This window comes from Melozone crissalis, unplaced genomic scaffold (genome assembly GCF_028551555.1).
Source record: "Melozone crissalis strain CALT ecotype California unplaced genomic scaffold, PUWL_Pcris_2 ptg000016l_1, whole genome shotgun sequence".
In the NCBI taxonomy this organism is placed as follows: Eukaryota; Metazoa; Chordata; class Aves; order Passeriformes; family Passerellidae; genus Melozone; species Melozone crissalis.
Genome location: NW_026535794.1, coordinates 10,507,744 through 10,535,343, shown reverse-complemented (window position 1 = coordinate 10,535,343; position 27,600 = coordinate 10,507,744). Strand labels below are relative to the sequence as shown.

The 27,600-nt window shown below is 38.6% G+C and overlaps 1 protein-coding gene across 1 annotated transcript in view; it reads left to right on the top strand.

The window, feature by feature from the left end:
• The first annotated feature begins 485 nt into the window (after nucleotides 1–485).
• VIPR2 (vasoactive intestinal peptide receptor 2) overlaps nucleotides 486–27,600 on the top strand; it is a 46,293-nt gene continuing 19,178 nt past the window's right edge. The window contains exons 1-4 of the mRNA XM_054273899.1: nucleotides 486–657; nucleotides 3,503–3,605; nucleotides 14,896–15,003; nucleotides 18,622–18,719. Of these exons, the coding sequence (XP_054129874.1) occupies nucleotides 607–657; nucleotides 3,503–3,605; nucleotides 14,896–15,003; nucleotides 18,622–18,719 (360 nt within the window). The 5' untranslated portion in view covers nucleotides 486–606. The remainder of the gene's footprint in view (nucleotides 658–3,502; nucleotides 3,606–14,895; nucleotides 15,004–18,621; nucleotides 18,720–27,600) is intronic.

The following is a 27,600-nucleotide window of genomic DNA, read 5'->3' as shown; positions in this document are numbered from 1 at the left end:
ATACAGTGGTAAAACGGACCCTGCCAGGGACCGCTTCACTCACCCCTCAACGTTTTGCATGCGTGCCTGGCTTGAGGGGTCTGTGCTCGATGACCTTACTGGTTTCACCGGCAAAAGGCAGCCCGGTGCGGGCACGGATGCGCTGCCGGGACGGGCACCCAGCTCCCCGGGGGTGTAGCAGGGGAAGAGGAGGTTCTCCGGCACCTGGGGGAGGTGAGCAGCATCCAGCGCCCGGAGCAGCCCGGGGGTGGCGGCGGCACCTGCGGGGCGCAGCGATGGGCGGGGGGTCCCGGCTCCGGCAGCGACTCGCAGCTCTTATGGGGGGAGCGGCGGCGGCAGCGAGAGGGAGGAGGAGAAAAGGAAGGCGAGGAGAGGGGCAGGGGAGACACGGGCGGGCGGGCAGGAGCCGGGGGCTAGAGGAGGAGCTCCGCGCACAGCGGCGGCGGGCACGGCCGCGGTCGGGCCGGCAGCGGAGGCGCCGCAGCGGGGCAGGTGCGGGGGAGCCGGCAGCGGCCCCGGGCCCTATGGTGCCGGGCGGGACCCGGAGCCCGCTGCCCGCCTTCCAACGGGGCCCGCCGAGCGCCTTGGGACGGGCACTGGGCGGGCATGAGGACCGTGCCGATCGTGCTGCTCTCGCTCTGCTGGAGCCTGGCGCCGGTAAGTGTCAGCCCGCCCAAGGCAGCGCTCCGGGCCCGGCCGGGCTGGGCGCGCCGCGCTCACCTGAGGAGCCGGAGAGGAGCCCGCCGGGCTGTCCCGGAGCGGGGCGGGGGCTCGGCGCGGCAGGTGCGGGACAGCGCTGCCTCTCGCCGCTGGCTCGGGCCGTCCCCGGGAGGAGAACGCGAGGGGAGCGGGCGCAGCCCCCGCCCGGACCCCCGGGCGCTCCCCCGGCCCTTCTGCCCCATCCCCGGCACGGCTCCGCATCCCCGGAACGGCTCCGCTCCGCCGGGCACGGTCCCATCCCCGGGACGGCTCCGCTCCCCCGGCACGGCTCCGCTCCCCCGGCACGGTCCCATCCCCGCGGAGCCGCCACTCGAGCTGCGCAGTTTTCCCCACAGCCGGTGGACACCGCTGGTTTGCGGAGAGTTTTCACAGAGCGCTGCCCGGGAGCGGTCCAGAAGCCACTGGCCGTCATCATGAGGGGAAAAGCCCCACATCCACAGCTGCTCTGTGATATGTACAGTGGCATTGCGATGTATAAAGTAGTCAGAATATTGAAGTCTTCTTTAGGGTGCCTGCTTTCGACGTCTTTATATTTTCAAGCGTTTCTTAAGTAGTTTGTAAAAGTCAGTTACATTGATGGAAATACGATTCACAAAAATAAATTATTTAAATCCTTTTAAATTTTTTGTTACTGTATAACACCAAAACTTGGGATCCATACTGAAGGTGAGTGCAAGCTGCTTGTCAGAGGAAATGTCCATCAAATTGCTGGTTTAGATGCTTTAGAAATTGTTAAGCTGCTCAATGTGCAGGGATACTCCCGAGCTGGATTTCCAGCTCTGTGTGCACCTTTACAGGCAGTTCTGTATTCATTGGTGACTAAGGATAACCTACTGTTGTTAAGCAGAGGAAAATATGGATGAGCACAAGTCCTAAAAAGTGGTGAGTGCCCTCAAAGTCTTGATGTGTTTCAGGAGGTAGTCAGAGCCACATAGTCTGGAACCCTAAATCTCTTTAGCTTTGTGAAGTCCATCTGGATGAACTGGATGTATTAGAACATAGCACAGTGCAGTTTAGCTTGTAGTACAGCTGTGAAAAGTAATATGCTACCTTTGGGTAATAACAAATTTTTAACAAAACTTTACTATTAACCACTGATATTTCAGAAGTACCAGAAAGAGAAGTTGTTTATTCAGCAGGCTTCTTAATTGCAGTAGCTACTTTGACTTATTTTTCATTTATTTATCATTTTTATTTACTGAACCTTCCTTTCCAAGACCCAGTAATTGTAATACTTCTTGATGAGTAGGAAATCCACTGTCAAGTTACAGAATGTTAGCACTTGGAAATGAAAAATAGCCAAAAATAAGTTTTGTGAAAGGAAAGCATTATTAAAAACATTATGTATACATGGGACTTTTATTTTACATGGCTGCTATCTGCAAAAAAGATTATACACATCAAAATGTAGGTATTTTCAGTATAATGCTGAACTTTCAATTATAAATTCTAGAAATCCTAATTTATGTTAAATATGTGTCTCTGAAAGGAAAAGAATTCTGCCTTTGAAATGTATAATTTCAATATTCAACATAGAGAAGAGATGTGGAAAAGGAAGTCAGGTTCTGATGTTGCAGACAGTGAAATGAGACATTTGGAGAAGAGACAGATTTTTGTGAGTTTTCATAACAGTCCCTGCTGTTATGCTTATGGCTCTTGCACTGTATGTTTAAAAGGTGTGCAAGTGGTTTGTCCACAAAGAGTGCAGCATCACCAGGTTCTCAGTCCTAACTCTGGATCTGAGGTTCTGAGCCCAGAATCATAACTTAATTAATTATTAACATTTTTTTTAAATTGCTGTGTCATACATCAGAGATCATTACCAGATTCTGTTATTAAATGTCTCCTAAAAGTTGTGAAAGAAAAGACAGAAACTTGGAGAGACACCACCTTTTTCTTGGTAATTACAAGCGTGAGGTGTGAGGATGACTGGAGTACAGCATATTCCCATTTTATTTATTTAAGATGTGATTTAATTTGAGCTAATCAAACTATCCCATCGACTCCACTGACATTTCCAGCTTTTCCATTTGCCACCTCCTGCGGTAATTTCTCCCATGCAGTCTCTTTCAGACTCCATGTATTTCTCTGTGAGCTCTGACTGCCTCTCTGAGCTGACCCCAGCACAACTTTCCAGGGTTTTGTTTCTCTCTCCACTGCTCCTGCATTCCTGTCTCTTCCTGTGGACATACATAAACTTTTCTGAAAACCAAAGAACTGAGGGCAGGGCTTTGAACCAGTGAAGGCATTAGTGCTTTAATTTTTAAGTAGTGGGGTTTTCTTCCTGTGTAGCATTTGCTTGAATCAAATAATCATGGTCTGGGGCCTTCAGGACATAAAATATACATGGTGGAAAAGGGAAGAAAAGCAGAATTTACCGTGTCAAAGAGAATGAAGTTTGATCAATTTTCACTTTCTGAGATTTGTATTAAACTTTCAGCTCCCTAACTTACTACACAAGGGGAAAAGAGCAAATGTATCTACTCTCCTTCAGTTTCAGGTCAGAGTTTTTCTGGAGGAAAAGATCTTTTGGCTCAATATTGAGGAATGCACTAGAAAGCTAAATGAATGCTACAGGAAGAAGTCAGTAGAGTATTTCAACATTTTGTTCTGAGAAGTCAATGTGTGAGAAGCTAAAATGGGCATTGAGTGTGTCCAGCACGTGCTCGGGTTAAACCTGTGCCAGTTAAAGTTGTTGGTTTTGTTATTGGTAGTTGCATGCTTCATGAAGCATTTTCATTCTAGCTTCAAGACCCATAACCCATTTGTTAATTTGACACAGGTGAATGGTGTCCATCCAGAATGCAGATTTCAGCTGGAGATTCACAAGGAAGAAACCAGGTGCATGGAACTTCTAAAGAATGCAAAGCCAGTGGACTACAAGGGTAAGAAAACTGTAATGTAGAGATAGCTGGAGTATTGAAGATTTTCTCTCTTTACCTTCTTTGCTGTCGTGATTACAGTTTCTGTAGTTGTCTGAACTGTGCTTGGGATGTTACAGCTTTTAGGATTTATGGAATTTGGCATTAAATGCACTGCAGCAAGCATGTGGTGAGAGCTGTGCAGGTGCTGGCACACCAGCTGGGAGCAAACACGTTCTCGTGTGCTGAGATGCTGTTGTAGCATTTTCTGACTGGCAGAGCAGCTGTGATGACAGGACCAGCAGGAAGAGCAAATCTGAGGGAAAGCTGAAAGCCTTGGAGCCAAGCATCTCTCTCTCTCTAGCTATGAGTAAAGTGCTGGAGGCAGGAAGGATCTCTGGGTTTTCCAAGTGGACAATGTTTCAGACTGAAAATCAGATTCACACTTAGAGGACCATGGAGTTGTGCAAAGGGAAAACCAGACAGTTGTGTTATGCCCAAAACTCCAACTCTCTCTGTTCATTTATTGTTTTATTTTCTTTCTTCATAGAAAGATAAATATATAGCTAGCCATAGATCAAAGTGTAATTTAGTGGAAGGAAGAATAGTAGATGCAGGGGTTTTGTTAGGTTTTTGGACTTGGGGTTTGTTTGGTTTGTGTTTTTTTGTGGGGTGTTGTTTTTTGGGTTTTTTAGATTTTATTAGATTTCCTTCCTACATTCTCATGGGAGGAGAAAACAAGTTTATGGAAAAATAACATTTTTCTTCTAAGTTGAAGCTGCTGGTAAAGCCATTTGTTCAGCCAGCAGAATAAAAAGGTGACAAATTCAGATTGTCAATATGTGGTTTATTTGGGCTTTTTGTGTTCATTTTGTTTTGAATACACTCTGATGATGATTATGGGACCTCAGAGACCTGCCATCTGCAGTGCTCTTTGAGCATAAACATGAGTCTCAACTTATGATGCTTTTTCCACCTCTCCTCAAGTTAAATGTGTAACTCTCCCAGTGCATGTTCTAATACTAATTTGTATAAAAAAAATTCAAAGGATCATCAACAGTTTGTATTTTATTATAATGTCTCCATTTTATTAATCAAGATCAGTAATTTAAAAAATGCAAAATTTTACTGGAATAATTAATCTAGATTTAAGGCGCTTATTTATATATGACTAGTGAAGAGAGATGGCTGTTACATAAATAATACTGGTGCGAAGCCAGATGGAGAAATAATTAGTAGGCCAGCTTAATGAATTAAATCATGAACCAATAAATTCCCTGTTAGCTGTTACATGGCTTTGAAAGTCAGGCTTTCCTCAAGATGGACTTTTGTGATCCAGATGCTGAAGTGCTCCAAGGGTATCTTTGTGATGCACAGCAGTTTTATTTTGGGTTCCCTAGGGGAAGAAAGAAGTTTGCTGTCAGTATTTTCTTCCCAGCCACTTTTCACTGGGAGAGGGGTGCCTCCTGAAGTAAAATGCTGTGGAAGAAAACTCTTATCTTGGGAGGACACAGGATGTCTGATGGTGTTATTCAACCCTGCAGACAGTGGCAGAACAGCAGTGAAAGGATTTAGATATTTTACTGAATATGCATCTGAAACTAAGGGAATATTCCATTTTGTTGGAGACTGGAATAAGGCTCCACCTGCTTATGAAAACTGTGTGTTTAATATTACAGGAGAATTCATTCTGTGCTTTCTGTTACAGACAACCTCACCAAGAATCTCCAGAGAGTAGTCTATGTTAAATATATGCATTTACATGTATAAAAATAGGCATTCTCTGTGTGTCCTTATTCTTCTAGTAAGACCTCTGTAATTATACAAAGAAATAAGGATTCTTTTGAACATTAATACTCTGACTGCTGAAAAAGTAGGACTGCTAAAGAAAATTGACAAGCTGGAACTAGTCCAAATTGTAGCTCCATGTGTAACTTGTAATACATGTGAAACATAATTCTTTACAATAAATTCCCAAATGCTATTCCACGTTTTCCTGAATGGGAAAGATGGTTATACAGGCCTTGTCATACTTCTCTAACTTTAGTATGTGCTACCTGACTACAAAAGCTGTTAATGAAGTCTTGTGAAGGAACTGTCCTGATCTTGGAAATAAGGGTTCCCTGAGACTTTCCACAGAAGGCTTGGACCTCCATTATCAAAATCAGTGGGAATATTTTCATTAATTTATTGGGCACCTGAGAAACATTTGCACCTCTATGTCGCATGGTCCAGAATTTGGCTGGCATGCACACCTTCTGAATTCTGGAGGATCCAAATTGAATGGGACAAGTTGTTTCTTCTTTGAATTAGATGACAATTGTGTATTAAATATCTAATCTTCTCAGCTCCCAGTTAGGAAGGTAAGAAGGAAACATTTAAGGGCTATTTGGGTTTCTTTGACATGATAAAATGATCTTACACCTGAGCTGTCTCAAAACATGGGCCGAAGAATTTTGCTGAGTAATTTTTGCATTGCACCTAAAATCACTGACTATGAAATATATGAAGTACTTGTTTACTTCATGAATTAGTAAAACAGTAGTGTGTTTTCCAAAGAAACATTGTATGAAACCAGTGTAAGCATCCTTTGAACAGTGCTAAGGATATGCTAAAACCAAGGGACCCGGTTGCTCTAAATTCTGCTCATTTGCCAATGTCAAACTGTGAGACACCCAAACCTCTTGCTTTGCACCCTTTGGGGGATTTTCAGGCATTAACACATACTTTTCCATTAGTGGACAGCATTACACTCCATTTAGGGGAGAAGTCACTCTCCAAAGACCTGTGGAGAGGTCTTTGGTCTTTGGTCTTTGGTCTCACTGTGGCAGTGCTTTCCCCCCCTGTAGTGCTCTTTAGAACATCTGGTTGTTTATTTTATGAAGGCTGCATTAGCTTCCATTCCCATTTGTTGTCTTCTTTCCTCCTATAATTTGGCCCCTGAGATATGGATGCACCTTAGCTGGAAGTTTAGGAGAGGTTCTTCTATCTTTGGGCACATTTCTTTATTTTTGAAGGGCAGATGAATTGCATTCTAACTAGCTCATAACAGCTGCAAATATTGAGGTCTATATGGAAAAAACTGTTCTGTTTTTTATCTGCTACTCATGGCTTAAAGTAATTGAAAATACAAAAAAAATTTGTCCTTCTGCAAATTTCTGCCTTTATTCAGTATTTAGAACTTTTCCTTATAAAGTAACTGCCCCCTTTCTCTTCACCTTCAAGTGAAAAAATGAAATCTTATGGCCAAAAATGTTAAAACTCAGGGGTTTTTAACAGGGTTCTACAACTAAAATTTCTAAAAAATGTTTCATTATGAAAAGAATTAAGTTTAGGGACTTTTGATTCATCTTGGATTGAGTGGCTGCACAGTTAAATGTGTCTTTTCAGATTTTGACTTCCAAAATATGTTTTTGTGAGACCCATACGTCAGACAACATTTTTAATTTTAGATATGGCTTTTTAACTTTGAGGAAGGGATGTAGACAAAAAGAAAAATGGCTTTGGAAAGAATTTCATAAACCTCTCAAAGAGAAGCTTCATATTGCAGCTTGCAATAGGAAATTAAAGAGACAAGACACCAAAATTATGCTCTTCGTTCTTTGTAAGTTTAAAGCAAGAGGGACCAATATTGTTGTATAATCCAATCTCCTGAATTGCACTGTCAATAGAATTTTCCTCAGTGTTTCCAGCACTGAGCTCATGATCTTGTGGATGAAAGAGAGCTGTTCAGAACAGTGGGATGAACATTCAAATGACAGACCCATGGAAAGTTGCCCAGAAGTCAAATTTATCTGATTAGGTTACCTGCTAAAGTTGTTTTTCCTGGAAGAAAGATGCATATTTTGCATTTACACACACCCCCACACCTTCTTGTATAATACACACACCTGTCTCTATAGCCACACCAAGGTGATCACTCCATCCTCCACATTAGTAAATAGGAGACTGACATAAGGCCAGACTGGACCTTTCTTTTGCTACATGAACAGGAATCTCCTCAAGGTTCCCTCTTTATTATGCTTCCTGTCTCATCAAGGTCTTGCATCAGGTTTTGTTTAGTTTTGAAGTTACTTTCTCTGTAAAATGAGTCAGTACTCCAGACTGCAGTGGTGCTGACAGTCCTCTAAGGTAGCATTCAAAGTACAATTAAATGAGATTTTGGGGTCATGGAACTTCTTTCATGCAGCACCAGTAACTCTTGGAAGCACAACTTTAGCTTTCTTAAATCTCTGTGCTGCTGCTTTTCCAGGTGTAGTTCAGATATGTTGCTACTTTTTAGTTCACACTTTTTTCTTTCTTTCTTCTTTTTTTTTTTTTTAATGAAGGAAGCTAAATGGGCTGCTTTGGATATTTTTATGTTTTGGCTTTTGCTGATTGAAGTGTCATCATTAACAACACCACATAAAACTTAGCCCTATGATATTGACAATGTCTGGGCTTTGTGGAAGCTGTACTTAAATATTTGAGGGCAGAAGAGAAGCAGAGCTCTGTCTTTTAAGGAGGCTGGGTGAGAAAGGTGGGAAAGAGCCTTGAATGAAATGAGTTGCCTACTGGAAAGTAATAAACTGTAAATAAAATGGTGAAGACCAAGAAAACATCCTGATCAGTCTCATAAAAAATCTTACATAGTAAAATTTACTAAGAGTGACAATAACAAACATTTTTGGGAAGTAGAGAAGCACCAGGTGCCCACAATAATTTTGAAGATAGGACATTTCTGCTCTACCCAAAATGTAAATAAAAATTTGGCAGTAGACATTAGTATATGGCATTTGTAGGGCTGAAGAAGGTAAATGCACGTCCATAAGTGAATTTATTGTGTTTTCCAGAAGATTCTGAAGGAAATACTGCCTAGCATAGTCTTGCACTTCAGTCCACAAAGACAGCTGTGGCCATGGCAGTCTGTTCTCTACAACATCCAAAGCTGAAATATCACAAGAAAGAATTTTGGGTACCAAAACACTGAAAAAGCTTCAGCTAATGCAACAAATAGCACATGGGTTAGACATAATACATACTAGCAGAAATATATGGTCCACTTCTTAATAGAGACAGTTAATATTTTGTGGTGGGATTTATATGAACAGGAGATTAATTTTTAATGGTAATTTTCAAGAATGTACAGCATGTCAGAATTGGGGCAATATAAAGATGAGAGTACCTCGTACAGCTTTGACTATACGCACATTAATATATTTGCATAAGAATAGAAAATAATGTTCTTATCGTAAGATTAGCATGCTGTTCAGTCATTCAAAAATAAATGCTCTTGTCTCCATAGGACATTTTGAGTAATTGAAAAGCAGGATTTACCTGAAAAATTTGGATGAAAGTTTGTTTTCTTGTTTGAGAGGATTTTTTTCAAAGTTTTAGCTGGCAACTCCCATATTTCCCCACAGAACCCTAAAAATACGTAAATTACATTAAGTGTAAAACTGGCCAATAGATTTTTGATTCTTCAAAGGGAAATTGTTCTTCAAAAGGGAAACAAGACATTTCTTCTGAAGTGTTTAATTTCGTGAAAATCCAGAAATCCCTTGGAAATCTTGGAAACCATATTTTTGCCATTCCTGGTACTAGAACTGGCTTTTGAACAACCTATGAACATCAAACGTTTTAGATATTGAGATAAGCTCTATGGTTTCATCATTCTATTTAAACTAGTTAAATCTGATGTATACTGTAGAATTTCAAATTTCTGTTTGCTGTCCAGTGTTTGTTGACTGGAAATTAAAAGTTTTTCCATTGGCATTTCCTGCAGTAATTGGAGCTGCTTCTAGACCCCACAGCAGCCAGAGTTTGCACTGCCACAGGACTGCAGGCAGGCAGCTCCACCCAGAGGGGCTTTGGGCAGGCGGGGTGTGGCAGGTCCTACCCCAGGACAAGGCAGGTGTCCCCAGGCAGGTGTCACCTCCCTGGCACAGGGACATCAGCCTGCAGAGGGGAACAGGGCCCAGCACAGGGCACCAGGGGTGGGCAGAGCCCTGGGATGGCTGGGCAGGGAGAGGAAGGCACAGGCTCTGAGGAGGATGAAGGCAGAGCCATCACAGCCTGTTCCTGCTCTCAGAGCCCTGACAAAAGCAGGTGGGAAATATCCTCAGTGGGGCAGCTTTTTCTGGGGCTGTCTCATTCCTATTCCTGCTCTGAGCAGTTCTGCTTTGCTCCCAGTTGTGCAGCACCTCTTTTTCGTTGTTTTTGTTTTTAATCACTTGTGTGAAAATGCAGAAGGAATGTCAGTCCATATATGTTCATAATTCCCATGTGACCCAAGTTCCATGCTGTGGCACACAGACCTGCAGCCTAGAAATCATTGCCCATAAGAGGTGAGATGGCTTCTGCTCTGCCAAGTTAACTACAAAAATCAAAACATTGAAAAATAAACCCTAGGCTAGCTGTCGACTTTCTGACTCATTTTCAAAGCACTCTGTTGTTTTTTCATGTTTTATGCACGCCTAGACAGTTTTGAAAAATGCTAAACCTCTCTTGGAAGTGACACTTTTTAAATCCAAATACAAAGTGCCACCTAGTGGTTATATATTTATAAAATGTGTCTATAAACAAAATTTTCCAGCACAAGCCCCAGTGTTTTATGGTTTTATAGACAAAGAAGCACATGTAGGTAAGTGAACTTGTTGCTCAAAGACTAGATCTCAAAAAGCAGCATGATGCATGGGGGTGGCAGCACTTATGTAAGCTGAAGAAAATGGGAGACAAAATGTAGTTTATACTCTGTTACGTTTCCTTTAATTATGAACTATCTGCAAATGCATGACAAGCATTAAAGACCAAACATTCAAATAAAGTAAGTGATCTCATTGAAACTAGCTAACAACAGCATCTGCAGTGTCCTCTGGAGGAACGGGATGAGACTTTTGGGCAAGTCACTGAGCAAAGGATTTCAGGGAAGTTTGGCTGTTTCCTTGGATATTCTGTGAATGACACATCAGAGAAATGAATGGTGCAAATGAAGACATTGAAAAGGGATTGTTCTATGCAGGCTGCAGGAGTGTTCTTCTAGACACCACAGAATCAGGAACCTTTTTACTTTTTGCCTTTGCTAGTTTTGCTAAGAGTTGTTAATGGCTTAAACCCAGAGATCAGCCCAGCCCTGCACAGATCCTGGCTCACTCCCCTACCAGCAGGATTGGGGAGAGAATTGGGAAGGTAAAAGCTGGAAACTTTTATGTTGAGATAAGAACAGTTTGATTGGGGAAGCAAAAACCCACTGTTCAGCACTGTTCCAAACCAGCTCTGTATTAGCAACTGTGAAGAACATTAACTCTATCCCAGCCAGAACCAGCCCAATCGTTAAAGAAAAAGCTAAAGAATATAATAGTAGACATTCAGAAAAAGAGGAGCTAACACAGATCTAAGCTGGACTGACTTTTTATGCATGCACATCAAAGTAAAGGGACAAAAACACTCATGCTTGAGAATTTATTGAAGCACAGTGGAAACATAGAGACTAAATCCAATAATGAGCATAAAAGAGAAAAAAAGATGTACATTAAAGTACATCTGGTACTCGGAATACTTTAAAATAGTATAAATATAAATTATAGACATTACATGAAATAAACATTGAAGCAATTAAAGTTTTGCCTTAAAAGTTAATTACAGAAAGAAATAGATACCTAGCTATAGAAAGTATAATTTTACTGGTAAAATTGTTACCAGAACTAAAATGTAAGACCTTATTTATACCTAAAAATATAAATTTTTTTATCTGACTTGATCAATATCTTTCAGAGACTGTAGTAAGCAGGCCTACATATGAGAGAGATTGATAAAATTTCCAGAAAATGAGAATTTAGATAATGATTTTATGAGTGATTCACTGATGGATGACAGTCCAGAAATCCTAACTCTGAATGCATTAATGGCTGGACAGAGAGTTGTAGAAAGTGAGTTGAGAGGAGAATACAAAGTTTGATCAAGTTAGACATTCTATGTAGGGAAACAGAAACACTTAACGTAGCATTTACCACACCTTCACTTCCCAACTGTGTGGTATTTAAAGCACTACAGACTGCTTTGTGGTCACTGGAAAGAAACAGGCAATCATTGGGAGTAATTAACCTGGCCTAATTTCAGTTGTTTTAAGATGAAGTCAAGTTAATTGTATCCCCCCTCTGCATAAGGGTATGTTTTCCTAAGAGAAAAAGAAGATATATGAATGCACTATTGTTAAAAATCTGTAGTAATTGGAAGAAGGGGACAATGAGGAAAGGTGTGATTTGAAAGCACAGAAGATGCATTGTTGTTTACCAGTTGTAATTCTAGCAGTAATTACACCAGTAATTAATACCATTTCAGCAATCAGACTAGATTCAGATGCCCACTATAGTCATTCAGTGACTATAAATGCCTCCAGGACACCTCAGCAGTTTTCTCAGATGTCCTGTACCATTATAAATAAGCCTGTTGTTAATAATAAAATGAGGCTTAATATTCTTGGAGTTCTGGTGACAGCCATTTCAGTTTCACTCACATGATTTCTGAGGCATTTGAATGTAGTCTACATGCAGGAAATACATCTTTGGTGTTACTTCATCCATTTGATTTGAGGAATCTGAAACACTACCATTCTTACCTGGGCCACAGATGCCTGTAAAGTCCTAAAATACTGAGGAAAAAATAAAGGAAAAAACCATATTCCAGAAACCATTGCTGACTTGTGATGTTTGGAACATCAAAACCTTGCAGAAAGCTTTGAGATTTGATACAAATTGTGTTGATGAATTTTGGTAGGAATAGGACTTGAACTTCAATTTTTCTATATGTTTCATCCAACTGAGGCTTGAATAAGATTTTAAAGTGTTTTCTGTGGCAAACACAGCAATGGAGCTCTGAAATCCATGCTGTTCAGCTGCCTGTTTGGCAAAACCTTAGCCCAGTCAATGTACAGTAGCATAGAAAAAATTTACAAGTCCTCTGAGCTGTTTGCAGATTACTGTAATAAGGCCACCATTTTACAGAGTGGATTAAACAAAAGGGAAAATTTGAGAAAGTCATCAGCTTCCATGGGTGTGCATGAACAGCTTAATGACGCATCTCAGCTCTCACTGTTAGTGGAAATGGGGTTGAAATAAAAACATCTGAGGTTTTACAAGATGATAATTATTCTTGTGTACTCCAGGGCTTGTTTATGCTGGCTCAGAGAGTCCATCAATCAAAGCCAAAAGAGTTTCATTTTGTCACTGTACTTCTGAGTGCTGGCAGATGAAGAAAATAGTTCCTTTGTCTTTCTGATTACTTGTATGTCGTGTTATTGATGTTGTTTTTGGCTTAAAATCAATTGGGGAGGAAGCATGACCTGAATTGGTTCAGGTAAACATTCTTTTAGTTTGAGTAAGGTCTGGAGCTGCATCATAGAGATTTGGGCTTGATTTGCACCCAGAACTGCAACTCAGGAAGGACTTAAGCATGTTGAAATTCCATTTCAAAGGCTCTGAAGGTGACCTGCTCAGTGTAAACCTCTGAAATTGTGTACAGATGGCCAAGCCACTATCAGAGATCTCTCAGGGATATTGTTGGTAATGCCAAGAGAGGCTGATGCAGCACACAGGGCAGTGGAGGATAAGGCATTACGTTATCTACACACAGAGATAAACTTTGTGAAGTTCTCCCTTTAGTAATCCCTTATTTTTGGCATAATCTTTCTGAATATAGAACAGATGCTGCATTTAGAACTGTACAATCTTAAGAGGAGTGAAAAAAGACCCAATCCCTATAAGCAAGTGAATCCTCTGGAGAATTGCATTTCCTTGGGAAAGTTCATAAAGAGGACTCTGTGGAATTGGTGATCAAATGCAGAATTTCTCCCATAACCCTCCTCTCCTCTTCATTTATCATCTCCAGACCTTGTTCTTGTGCCACTCAGCGGCTCCCTCACAGCTATCACACTTGGATGGATGTTTCCAAAGGAAAGCAAGGCCCATGGGAACACTGTGCCACTGCCTTTCCTTTGTGCTGCAGCTAGGACACAGCCCTGGGACAAATCCAGCTGCTGGTCCTGTTACACATTCTTTGGTTCCCTAGTTTACGTGTGCTTTGAAAGTAACTTAAACTTTGAAAGCAGGATGCTGCATATTTTAAGTCAACACAAGCTGTCCAAGTTTAATTGCACTAAAAGTTTTTATACAAATATAGAACTTCTAAATATTCCTTTTCAAGTTTCATTTAACTCATGTGGCTTGATTTTGGGTATGACCTCACTAGCATAGAATAAATTAATAATGAATAGCTAATTCTATAAATATTCTGAAAAATAATATGGCTGAGAGCAGTTCCCAATCCAAGTTTCATGTTCTCTACTGAAAGGAACAAACTGTCCCTTACACTGCTAATAATCTTATGGAGATAATACCAGTGGGATAATATTTTGATTTCTGTCTTTAACATTAATTACAAACTAAAATTTTTAATTGCCTTATCTGAAGACATAAATGCCCAGAATTTGGCACGAATTTTTTTTTATTAATAACTTGAACTGAGATAATATGAGTAACATTTCCTTACTTCTTTGTCCTTGCAAGGCTTGTGTTGACAAACTTTCATAGCTCTTTGCTTAGTTTAGAAAATATGCATTATAAACAGACACCTTTAAACAGGGCATGATTGAGCCAAATGCCTATAGAAGCTATAGGGAGATTTATACTCATTCACAACATACAGCCTTTGAGCCACATATGAACACAGGCAAAGCTGTAGCAAGTTACTTTCTAATTGTAACAAGCATTTACTGCCACTATAAAATTTATCTATGAAATTTGAAGGCCCCCTGCCCTTCCTGAAACCAATATATAGAAATATTCTTTGTTCAAATGTCTGTTTTTCAGTTTGAGAGATTATTCTGTAAGTCCATGCCTATTGTTCCAGTCTCCAATCATAATGCCTGCCTGTCATATGTGGTGCTGAGTCCAATGACCTTCTTGCATATTTATTTGTGATGTTCCATCTGCTTGATAGAAAACTCCATTTTAACTGTGATTAGGAAATTCTCAAAATTTTGCAATTCTTAATAATCCACATCAGTGCTCAGGAATTACTTTTTAATCTTTCTTACTCTTTTCTTAGCATCCTCACATCACAATGACATGTGAAAAATTCTGCAACCAATGTATTAACCTCAAAATTGTCTGGTTAATCAGCAGACTCTGATGATTACTTTAAAGTTTTCATGGGAAATATAATCTTTTCAGTTTTCTTGAAGGAGTCTAATATTTTTTGAACCACTTGTTCAAAGCTTTCACCAGGTCTTTATAAGCAAACCCAGCTTTCAAGGCTGTTAATTCTGGTTTTGTTTCAGGATGTGTTGGAGTTTGGGATAACATCACCTGTTGGCGTCCTGCAAAGATTGGAGAGACTGTCACTGTCCCTTGCCCAAAAGTATTCAGCCTTTTTTCTGGAAAACCAGGTATTTTATTTTAAGGCGTATTTTCACTGGCTTCTCTCTGGTATTCTTCAACATAATGTGCTAAAAATGGTTTATTTGGGGGTTTAATTTTCTTTGTAGATTAAAAATTCTTGTCAGAGCTGTTCAGGATACACCGTGAAAAGACCAAATTATCATCTTTGTGTTCTTTTTGGTGTTCTTTGAGTTAGATACTAAGTATATTTCTGATACAGTGACACTCACCAAAGCCGCTGACATTGCTTGCTCTTTTTTGACTTATTTTGTTAATTACTAAGGCAGCTGAGCCTGACTGACATCTCTAACGGTTGCCAGCAGGCCACACGTAGGTTGTTCCCTCTGTGTCTCAGGAGGGGAGCTCTGCCTTGCCATCATGAGAATAAAGAGTCCACATTAGCAGATAATACCTAAAAATTACTGCTGTTGCAATTTAAGGTAGTTATTATGAAACCTTTTATTCTGCTTTTTAATGGAACTTGTAAAGAGCTCATCAGTGTCTCAGGCTGCTGAAACATTTAACTGGTTTAAGTCTCCCATCTTCTGCACCATCTTGTCAATAAATCATATTTTGTCCTGTGGCATTTGAGGGGGGTTTTGAAAATAGATGATGCACACAGAGTGTTTCACATGTATCTCAAAATGCTGCTGGATTGAAAAATGGCATCCCCATTGCTCAGGTGAGAAACCATTGTCATGAAAAGCTGGTGAAAGATGAAAAAGTTATCACAGTTATGTAATTATTTTTTTGGGGGGAAGGGAGGGGGGGATTGGTGTCCCCCTAATATGAATTTTAACTTAGAGGCTAATTTGGGGTACAACTAAAATACCTTTAGACTCAAAACTGTTGAATAAGTCTTGTTCTAGTAAAAAATAGATAAGTAAAACAATCTACAGATGAGCAAAGGTTTTCATTCCTGGAACTGGTGAAACTTGATTAGTTTATCATGGATAGTCTAAACAATTTGTAAAGGGGAAAGTATGTGTAATCGTTGCTAAATGTTGTGAAATCTATAAAAGTTTGCAAATTACTCAAACAAAGATAATAAAGTGTTGTCATGAGGCAAAGCAAACTAATAAATATCAAAAATTCAAAATTTGAATTAAATCACACTGCTTCTATTTGCCAAAAGCTAGAGCGTGCACATTCTCCCTGGAGTTTATTTCACAAACTTTAGTTATATTACAACAACATTTTAATTTTACTATAAAACAAATGCAATAAATATTTAAGTCTGAAACCTTCACAGTGCATTACAACCCTATCTCACTTCACCATGTTGTCAGCAAGACTGAGATATTTGTTCATTTTACAGTTTGCAATCCTTTTTCCTGATCCAGCTTTTTTCATAGCAGCCTGTTTACTTACTGCTTGTGGAACCTAACAAGGTTGATTTGTTGATTTTTAGGGGTTCCTGTTCAATTAAGAGTATTTTCTAAACCTAGTCTTTCTAAAATTTCAGAGAAGGAAGACAAAAAACATTTTGCATGATTGATTCAATTAAGAGCTAACTAAGCATCCTGGTACTTTCATAAGTTGTTTATGCTCAGGCATATGTAGTTTATTTAATTCATACACAGCACATTACAAATTAACTTCATTCTTACAGTGGAAAATCATGAAAATACCTTCAAACAAGAAATTTCATTCTTTTTATTTAGCCAGATTTGCTACTACAAGATGATCTAGACTACCTTATTTTTATGCAAATATTCCAAACTTCAAGTAGGCTTTTAAATGCCACCAGTTTCTTAAAGGACTTCCAAATTTAAATTGTGAATTTAAAAAAGTAGTTTTCTTCTCATCTTTAGAACTTTTGGAGAGCTGGCTCTAAATTTCTTCTGTGGTGCTCTGTTATAGTTTAAGCATACCACATGATTAATTCTGTATTGAATATTAGTAACTTGTGATTAAAAGAATTTTTACTGCAAAAGCAATCATATCATCCTGTAATGTTTTTCCTGTACTTTACAAGTGTACTAGTCTCAGAAAGTTATTATTCAAATCTATGGGTCAAGTTAAAGGTTTTAAATAAGGTTTGAAATACTTAATTGCATGAAAAGATGGCATAGAAATAAACATTGCCTTCCATAGAATATTGCCCAACTCTCTTTAGGTTAGAAGTTATTGCAGTATTTGAAGTAGAAAATACTTCAGTGTCTGGAGTACGTTGAGTTTTTTCTTGCAAAACTGGCTTTGACGCAATTGTGGTTCTGTTAACACATTCCTCTGCTCTGCCTGGTCAGAGAATCTTGATGTACTTTTAAAGTGAAGACTCTTCACAGTGTATAAATAGGTGACATTTTCTTTTAAAAATGTCATTTCTATGCCAAATGGCAAAAGTGGTCCCATTCTTTGAGGAGACTGTGGGTTCAGGTCAGGGCCTTTTATTAGCTGGAAAGATTTGGTTGTTGGCTGGTGAACCACTTATGGGATATTTACAACTTTCCACTGAAGACTTTATACAAAGAAGAAATTCCAGTAACCAATCAACAAAATAAAGATCACAAAAGCTTTAGTTTGGAGTGTATGTAAACAAGTTTGGTTATTCTTGACCGACACTGACCTATGGCGCGTAAATTTCTTTTTCTATGGTGAAAACCAGGAATCTTTAATTCAATTATAGACCAGTGGTAAACTCCAAACCAAGGCAGTATATTATTATAGATTTCAAGTATCATAGATATAGAAATTGCTCTAAGAAATGTGAGGGGAAGTTGGCTATGAATTAACATAGTAAGTTATAATAAATGTAATGACTATTCTTTAATTTGACATGAGGCTTTTCTGTTTTGCCTTCTTGAAGTTGTTCCATATTGCATAAAAATGAATTCATTTAAATTAGATTAAGAAGTAGAATCATGAGTTGCCCCCATGTCATCTGTGTGACATCGTCTCCAGAAAGAGTCAACTTTTTCTGTCAGTTCCAAACAGAAACTTTCTGAAATTAATAAATCTTCAAAATTCCTTTCCAGCCATACTTCCACATGTCCTGTACATTCCCTGTACTACATTGTTTCAGTATTGGTTCAAAGGGTGAAATTCAGCATGCATCTTTACCTCATTCTTCAGTCTATGACATAACTTGTCCTTTGAACTTCTTTACCAAATTTCCAAACATTTGCTGTAGCAGCGAGTCATCACCTTAACGTCTAAGAGCTTTTGTAAGTCTTCAGTAGATTCCTTGGTATTGGCTTCTCAAAAGCCTTAAATAGGAGCTTAGAACAACTCTCTTTGAAATTACTTTTCTTTCAAATTACTTTACCTACAAATAGCCCCTTTACAGAGTGAAGTGTATGGCTCCCTTCTGAGTATTTTAAATAAAACAGCAGAACAGTTCAGGCTTTTGCAGATGTGTAACAGAAATAGCTGCTATACCAAAGGAAAAGTCTTGGGTTTACTTCTGGCTTTCTGTAGTACAAAGGCAACTCCAAGCAAGACTAAAAGCCAAAGGAATATGATTGAAAAGCACGTGAGAGGAAATGGCTGGGTTGAATCCTAGGAAACAAAGGAAAAAGACCTAGGTTGTGATCAGCTAATGACACAGTTAGATTGTCTAAGGAGTCATTGATGACGAGAGTTTGGAATCTTTCTAATTTAAATTCTCTAATTTGGCTTTACAGGAAACATTAGCAAAAATTGTACGAGTAATGGATGGTCGGATATATTTCCTGACATCTTAAGTACGTGTGGATATAATGACTATGAAGACGATTATAAGGTAGGAAAAATACTTCTTCTATTCATTTGGATGATGGTGTTCAGTACAGCTATCAGATATATTCTGCTTCCAAATAAATCCCATTTTACTCAGACTGAATTAAAATGAGATTTAATGAAGATCTGTAGTAATTTTTGATAGCATTGGTTGCAATGCACTTGGATTGCAGTTGTCTAATGAGATAAAATCAGGAATGTAGAACTCAGTAACTGAAACTCAAGGCTATAAACAGTTGGTAATTGCAGTGAAGCATCTGTATATCTAACACTGCAGTGCTACTCAGCTGGTGCACCATATGTTCTGCATTGTGTTGTTTCTAGAAGTTTGTTATTGCAAAAGAATGTCTTTGAAAAGTTATCTCAAAACCTAATGCTAATAATCTGCCATAGTCTGTTACTATTACATGCACCACTTGGTTGATTCTATGTGTTAAAGTTATAAATAAAATAGAATTGATTTAGGTCATTGGAGTTATCGGCAGATTTATATTGGACTTGAAATTGTGCAAGCAGTTGTAGGTTATTCAGAAAGCTATCAAGATGCCTAAATGCACTATGCATGGAAAACTGAGTATGTTCACTTTACAGATACTCTATTTGTTGAGGGAAGGGGTTTTACCATCATGTTTTATGCATTTTCTGTCTGTTTTCCTGCTGAGGCTAACAGATCAGGAGTTTGTTTACAAGGGTGAGCTCATAGTGCCATAAAATTCTTGTTACTCAAAATGGATTAAGCCCTCTCATGAGAGCCAGTTGGGTCTTTTCCCTGGATTTGACTATGTGTGGAATAGCTGTAGCAGATATGCACTGGTATTGCAGCTAAGCCAGGAAAGTTTTGGCTTTTTTTTCTGTATCTGAAAGCCCAAACATACACTGTAGGTTGAAAATAGGGAAAAATTGAGAGAATATATTGTTTTCCCAACTTTTTTGAAGACAAATTTTAAAACATCTGTGTCATCTGACAGCTTGGGAACACAAATGTATTACTGCTAAAACAGCCACTTTAAACATTGTCACTCAATCCAGGAATTGCCATGTTGTGTGAAAATGGGTGAAAACATAAAAATTGAAATTACCAAAATATAATATTTCAAGTAGTGAAAAACAGTTAGAAGATTAACTAGTATAATAGAAAAGCAGTTCTTGTTTGACATATTCATTAGTAAGTCAAAGGAGGTGAATGAAATGAAAATTGAATGTACTTGCAGGAATTAACCTAGACAACTTGAAATAGGATATAGCAGCAACATTTGCAAAAGCCTTGACAAAAAGCAAATAAAAGTGTGAGGAGGATGAAAATCAGGAGAGGAATGTGGAAAGCAGGTGTTGGAAAATTATTGGCAAACATACAATCAATATAATATCATATATACAATATAAATAATAGAGAAAATAGGAAAATGCAAGTATCATGCAGTAGTGAGATTTCAGGAGGCATTTGAGATTCTGCACCACCTACTTGTTTTCACAGAAGATGTTTTCTTGAATTGACATCTTGTTGCTCAATGGTAGGCCCTCAAACCAAAACCTTCACTCATCATAAATTAGTATAGTTTGTTTGGTTTCTTTTGAATCTAATATTTCAACTATGAGAGCTAAAAATAAAGTCCTAATATTTGGATACTGAGTGTTCTGGGCATAAAAATGTCACGAAGCAACATGCTCTGCAGTATGGGGTATGAAGTATATAAGAGTGTCCTCAAGGTTACATTAACTAATATTTTAGGGAAGGTGGCAAAATATTTTTCCCAGAGTTAGTCCTAAGTGTTCTTTTTGTTTTGAAGACAGTGTTAGAGGAGTAGAAACTGTCCTTGGTGTAAGTTTGGTGCCCGCATCTTCACTGCTGAATGAATTTCTATTATAGCTCCAACTAAGTATTTATTCCTTTGGGGTTTTTTTCTGTCTTTTAAGACACTGACTTTTATCCTTAACCTAAAGGGGGTTTATTTCTGTACATATTCTACATATTGTATATATATGCACACACAGAGGCATATCTCTCTCTGCAGTTATGCATTTATTTTGGGCAGCTTTGAATATTCTAGAGAAGATTTAAATGATATAGATCTGTGAGGAAATACTGAATAATTTGTTAACAGGTACCAAATTGCTATGCTTAAAAATGCACTGAAATGAGGAAGCTTATTGTAAAATAGCATAAACATGTCACCTCTTATTTCCTCACTGAAAGATCTTGCCTGCTTCCACAATTTATATTGATTTTATGTTCAAATTAAAATGTTCCATTTTTATTTCATGTTAATGATATATTAGCAGGTCCTATAAAAAGAAATTATTTGCTTAACATTTTTAAATTAACTGTAAGTGCCTGATACAAAACCCTTGGTTTATTCTGTGTTAGATCTTAGTGCTCTTTACTGCTCTTGCCATTACTTTGGGGGATCAGTTTGATCAATAGGACTGTCCTGATTTCAGCTGGGATAGAGTTAATTTTCTTCCTAGTAGCTGGTACAGGGCTGTTTTGATTTTAGTGTGAGAATAATGTTGATTATTTGGTATAATTTGATTATACTGATGTTTTGCTGCTGCTGAGTAGTGCTTAGCCTAAGTCAAGGACTTCTCAGCTTCCCATGCTCTGCCAGCAAGCAGGTGCACAGGGAGCTGGGAGGGAGCACGGCTGGGACAGCTGACCCCAGCTGGACAGAGGGACATTCCCCACCACAGAATGTCATGTCCAGTATACAAACCAGGAGGAGTTAGCTGGGAGCTCTCAGCTGCTGCTCAGGGTTGGGCTGGGCATCAGTCAGGGGCCGCTGAGCAATGGAGTTGGGCATCACTCTTCTTATCCCAACCAAGGTTTTTCCTTCTTCCCAGTTGTCCTCCCCACCCCATGGCAGGAGGAGGGAGGGAGTGGTCGTGTGATGTTTTGTTGCCACTGGGGTTAAAGTACAACAATGATAATGTCTGAACAAAATATTTGCATCTTGTTATGGCATCAAACTGTAGATCTAAACCTTTATTATATGCTTCCAGACCTTTTTCTGTAAGTAAACTAGTTACTGCTAACCTTGGAGATCAAATTTCAGGTTCATCTTAGGTATTCAGATAAGAATCTTTTTTTTCTATTTAATATTTCTGTGGAGCTCATGGCAGTACAAAATGCAAACAGCAAAAAAAGCAAGCTTGATCTGACCATGCTAGAAACACACATCAAGGTGTGTTAACCCAACTCAAGCCTCACTGCAGTCTTTCCTTGACATACTTTGACATCTGCTACCTAGACTGAACAAGCTGGAGACATGTCCTTGCTATTGTCAGAAAGTATTAAACTCTGTGTCACCATTATTAATATACAGCAAGATGTCTGGTGAAGGTACATCACTGAAATGTGTCCACTTTATTTAAAATAATGACTGAACCAGTTAATACAGCTTTGTCTGATCTTAGGCCCAGGCTTTATTAGATCACACAAAAGCCCCAGTTTCAGGCTGTGTGATTTGAATATGTAGTGTCATAGGAAGAGAAATTCATGGAGAGAAGGATCCTCAGGGCTTTTAAGTGAGGTGATACTGTTGCAGCTTGTGCCTTTAGTAGAATCATCATCTGCTGTGGTGGACTGATGGTAAAGGTGCTGTGACTTTCCTGAGGAAGAGTCCTAAGAAGGGCTCAGGGGCACAGGCACGTCCTTCTCTCAGCCCTGGGAGAGATGCTTTGCTGAGGCTTCTTCTGGGAGATGTAGAGAAAGAGACAGGAGCCGTGTCTGGCCTTGCACAGGGTAATGGCCTGTACTGAGAGCAGGGCCCTCAGTGAAAGGTGCCAGGACCAAAACCACAAAGGAGCCAGGGAAAACAGGGTTTATATGGGAAACATGAGGAGCAGGACAAAACTGGGGAGCCAAGAGGGTATGGGTGCAGGGCCAATGGGGTGGGAGAAATCAACATATGAGCGCCAAGGCCTCTGGGGGTGAGCGAGCTTTCTGCTCAACCTAAGCACAAAGGTTGTGGCTCAGGGTTGGCTCTCCAGAGGAGCCCTGGAAGCTTTTCCCTGGCTGGTTCTGTGGGCCTCACAGTCATTCATGGAGGAGGCATCCCCCATTTGCCCAGTTCCTGGAGTGCTCTCATTGCCCTGGATGAGCAGCAGAAACACCTCCCCAGACCAGGGGAGCTGAGGCAGGGCAGGCAGTGACACAAGCAGGGCCTTGGCTGTAGCTGCCTTTAGAAAACAGATGCATTGATGGAGTCTTTGGTATTGAGATGACCTCGAGGTGTTAGACAGTCTTTTTTTCTTAGCTTCAAGACCGAAGAAGAAAGGATTTCTTAACTCTCGTTCTCAAAGTTGTTTATTTTCTGTTATCTATAACATTCTTTCTCTGACTTGAGATTTGTCTAAGAAGTCAGTTTACGGCACACTGACTGCTTCTAGGGTGGTGTTATCTTTTTATACTAAAAACTTCGTGTACATTATTTACAATAATTTTCTAATAGCTATCATCTATGTTAGACAGTTTGTCTTTACTTTAGACTAATCTAAAAGTGCTACTATCACAGCAGAAGATGGAAACTGAAAAAAAGAAAAAGCCTGGACACGCCTAGATTCTTCTATTTTGCCTCCTAAATCCCCATTCTAAAAACTACAAAATTCTACCTGGTGATAAATTCACTAACATTTTACTCAAACCTTTGTGGCTTGTAACTCTTTGCACGAAGTTATTAATTGTTCCCATAGGTTAAAATTGAAAGCGCAAGTGTTTTTGACTCCTTGCCAGGGTCTCTGAGCCCTTTGCCAGGGTCTCGAGTCTTTCAGGACAGCTAGAAGAATTTCTTGAGTTCTGACAATGCATTGCTGCTGTCTGTGGAGCAGATCATTGCTCTGGAATAATGCATTGTTTGCATTGAGTCTAAATTGAGCCCTTGCCTCTCACCAAAATCTGACACAAGGCAGACATCTACCAGTGTGTTTCTACCATGTGCTTGTAAGTCATGTTAAATTTATTTATGTTATGCTGCTTTTTTCATTAATATTTTTCCATGAGGTGTGATTAAGAGACGAGTATTCCGTAAAATAAGTGCAAAAATCTTTCATTGACTTCACGTGAGGACTAGGACTGAATATTAGCTGATATTCTCTCTTGTAGAGCACAAGGGGAATTTGCTTTAATTGCAGAACGTTAATAAACTGCTAAATTCCAGTCCATGAGTGTTCACATTCACAGATACATCTGCTGATATTCATTTACATAGGAAAATGTGGAAGTTTGTGCATTTTTAAAGTCATCATCTCTCCCACGATGGTTAGGGAACTTTGAATAAGAAGACATTCTGACTGGCATAGTTAAAATTAATGATGCTACTATTACTAAGAGATACTTAAGGCACTGCTGATCTCATAATTTTTCTGGATGGTGTTTAGGCTCGAAGCGAATTGAAGAAAAAATGTCAGAAAGTATCATTAATTACTAGTATAAAGCTTATTAAATACCATGAGGAATATCAATTTTATTACATGACTTTTACGAAATTTTATTCTTCTCTACATACATAATTTTAAAATGTGTAGAAGTGTCCTATAAGAGAAAGTTAAAATTTCCACAATATGTAATTGATCTCTTTATCTTAATTTATATTTATTTCTGTATAACTACAAGATTTTAAAAATGGCTACTGCCTTGTTGAAGTTAGTTTTGCAGAAGGAAAGAACTAGGGTTCCTTACTCCACTTCTATTTGCATTTGCTCATTTCAGAGTTTCTAAGGCACTGAACTCATTTGCTAGGTCCCATTCTTATTTTACATAGTATAGTTTAAGATTTTCTGGTATATTCTTTGAGTATGAATATTCAAATATTATGAAATATTAAAATATTGACACATGAATCATGAAAATTTAGGATCACAAATTTTAATACAGTTGTAAGTAATTATATCTGTAAAGAGGAAGCTCCTAGGTGCAGTATTATGGGATTATATTTGCCCACAGAATAAACAAAATGAGGAGTCAGTTGGGATGATAATGGTCCTTTATTCTTTAACAATGATAAATTATATTTCTGAATGAAATAAATAAAAAGTTGAGGGCTTTTCTTTTACATTAAACATGATTTCTGGTCAACAGAAATTTCTTTGGCCAAAGAATCAAGCCCTTAACTTTCTCCAGTGTTTTCTCCTTCAGCACTGAGGTACCTTCTCACCCCTAGAGGTCCTTCCAAACCAAGGCTGAGGTTGGGAGATCTGCCGGGTGATAGCTTTGCCGAGGAAGTGTCTCTGCTCTTCTGTGCTATTTTGTAAATAAACAGAAGAATTCTGTCTCCTGAACTTAGTAAAAATAACATGAAACTGAATTTAAAGGAAACATTAGCTGAAACAGGTGTCTTTTCTAAGAAAACAAAACACAAGTGTGCCTAAAAACAGACTTTTCAAAAAATTTAAGACAAATTAGGCAAACTTGTACTAATCCAATTTCATTTTATGCGTCAGTGTTTATGCCCTTTTAAAACCTATTAACATTAAGTCGCCACAAAAAAAGGAGGAAACATTTTAGGATTAGCTCTTTAGAAAGCATTAACACTTCCTGTAACCATTTCCATTATTTTTTTCTGAAAATCATAAGCCACTGATTTTTTTCTGTGCCTAACCACCTAATGACTTCGGTTTTGTGGTTGTAATTTTGATGTTTTCCTCAGAAGTTTAAAAATAAATAGCTGGATTCCAGTTTTGCAGTCAGCGTTGCTTAAATAATCATGTGAATGTTTTGCAGAGGCCAGCTGTTATTACTATGTTCTGATTTTGTTAGACCTGCAGAAAAGTTCATGTCATTTCAATTTCATAATGGGATTTCAGTTTCATGTCTAAGACTTGAATCAGTTTTTCCTTTGAAAAGAGCTATAAAATCTGAAGAGGTTGTAATATTTCTTCTGTGTTAAAATATGTTGAAAATATAATATCTGAAATTCTCTTTTGGTCAATCCATGCCTTTGTTGCAGTAATTTTATTCCTGACAATCTTGCACATTTATATTTTAAGTTTAGAGGTTCAAGCTGAATGTTACTTGAGGCATGGGAAATTATGGTTCACACAGAGCAATAAGAAATAAATAAAATATCCCATTTTGTATAAAAGTCACTGGGCTTTGTGCTATCAGATTTGGCATTGCCTTGCCTGTTTCTTTTGCACCAATAAAGTACAGAGTTTGTTTCTAAAGGGTGCTAGCTAAAATACAGATGAGTGACAAATATTTAATAGCTGTGACTAAGTCAATATTAGTCTGTTGAATTTCCTGGTTTTCAATTGCCACAGCACAATGTGGAATTTAATTCTTTGTCTTTATGGAGTTTTTGTTTTTAACTGACATATAATTTGAGAACACCATTTACTAATTTTTTTTTTTTTTTTTGTGGAGTCTCTAGGAGTTACAGAAGCCTTACAGGCAAATTAGGACACATCTTTTATGTTCATAGAGGAAATGTAAGGAGCAGTATGATTGCATCATCCTTGGTGCTGAGTCTGATAAAGTGCTCCATGCTAATAATCTAAGTGATTAGATGCATTCTAAGATGCATTCTAATCATTGAAATTTTTTGGAAAATCAAAACACGTAAATTTGAATAATGGTAATTTTTGATGCAATGGATTAAAAATGGGTAAGTGTTGACTTACCTTTGCAACTATTTGAGAAGCACGGTTAATTTTTGATCATAGAAAAATGTGTAACATCTAAGATTTCTCTCCATTATGAAACTAAACCACTAAAATGTCTGAGGAAAAGGGAAATGTGTTCTTTTCTACCATTTCAAGTGTAAAATAAGGATAATAATTATCATATGATAAAATAATTTCAAATGTGTAATTACTTCTTATTTTCTCATGCCTAGCTTTAGTAAAATGACCATTGTCATTATTAAGGTAATGTCCAAGCAGTCTTGGCTGATTAATTTCAATCCCGACATATTTCCCTGCAGTTATTTCCCATTCATCTGTTTGGCCAAGGAATGGCCAGCAGAGACTCAGTCCTGCTGATGCTGACAGCTATTTGCTGGGCTAAAAACACACGGGGTGCTTCTTTTGATCTTAGCCAGACTATTTGTTGTGGGGGTCATGCGTGTGTACAGAATGCCAGAAACATTACATGAAATATTGTGGTTTTTTCTGGCAGAAGACAAAATCTTCTGCTCTCCCTAGCAGGGCAAAGTGGCAGAGTCACTTCATGGGCAGCAGCCTGACAGTTTCTATCAAGCTCAGAGGACATGGCCAGAGGATAAATTCAAGGCACTGTTACAGCACTGGGGCTGGACAACTGATGCTTTGTTAGTAACTTCATGCAGGGTTTCCACCTTTTTTCCTTCATGTATGAATTCTGAAAGCAATTGCGATTTCCTGTTCCAAGTATCTCAGTCAGTGGAGTTTTCCTGAAATCAAATCTAGACAGAATTTTCAAAATGGTGTGGAATTATGAAAAATTTAAACCAGTGCAGCTTTCTCGTTGGGCATGTCTCAATCATCCTAATGCAGTTTGAACAGCTACTTTCTTTATACCAAAATACAAGAGACTCTCTTATTGTACAATCTAATGGTTGAAATACGTAACATAGCAGTTGCTATGAATGCACTTAAGATCCACGGCAGTTGCTTCCCATAGTTTTCGACTTTCACCATATCTACAACGGAGAAGTTGCAAGAGTCTTCATTCATTTCACATTTTATTTTGCCTTTTCCATATCTGTATAATGTTTACAAAGGGATTGTTCAGATAATTTCATCATTAATTTGGATTACTAAAATTACCTCCTTACTTGGCCTTTTGAGTGCTATAAAAATAAATATACTAAAGTAATTTGAGATTCGTTCGACTATGTTAATTTACTTACAAGTGTTGCTTCCTTGCTACTTTTTACCAGCCTCATCGGGGAAGGCAAATGGTGACCATGTGC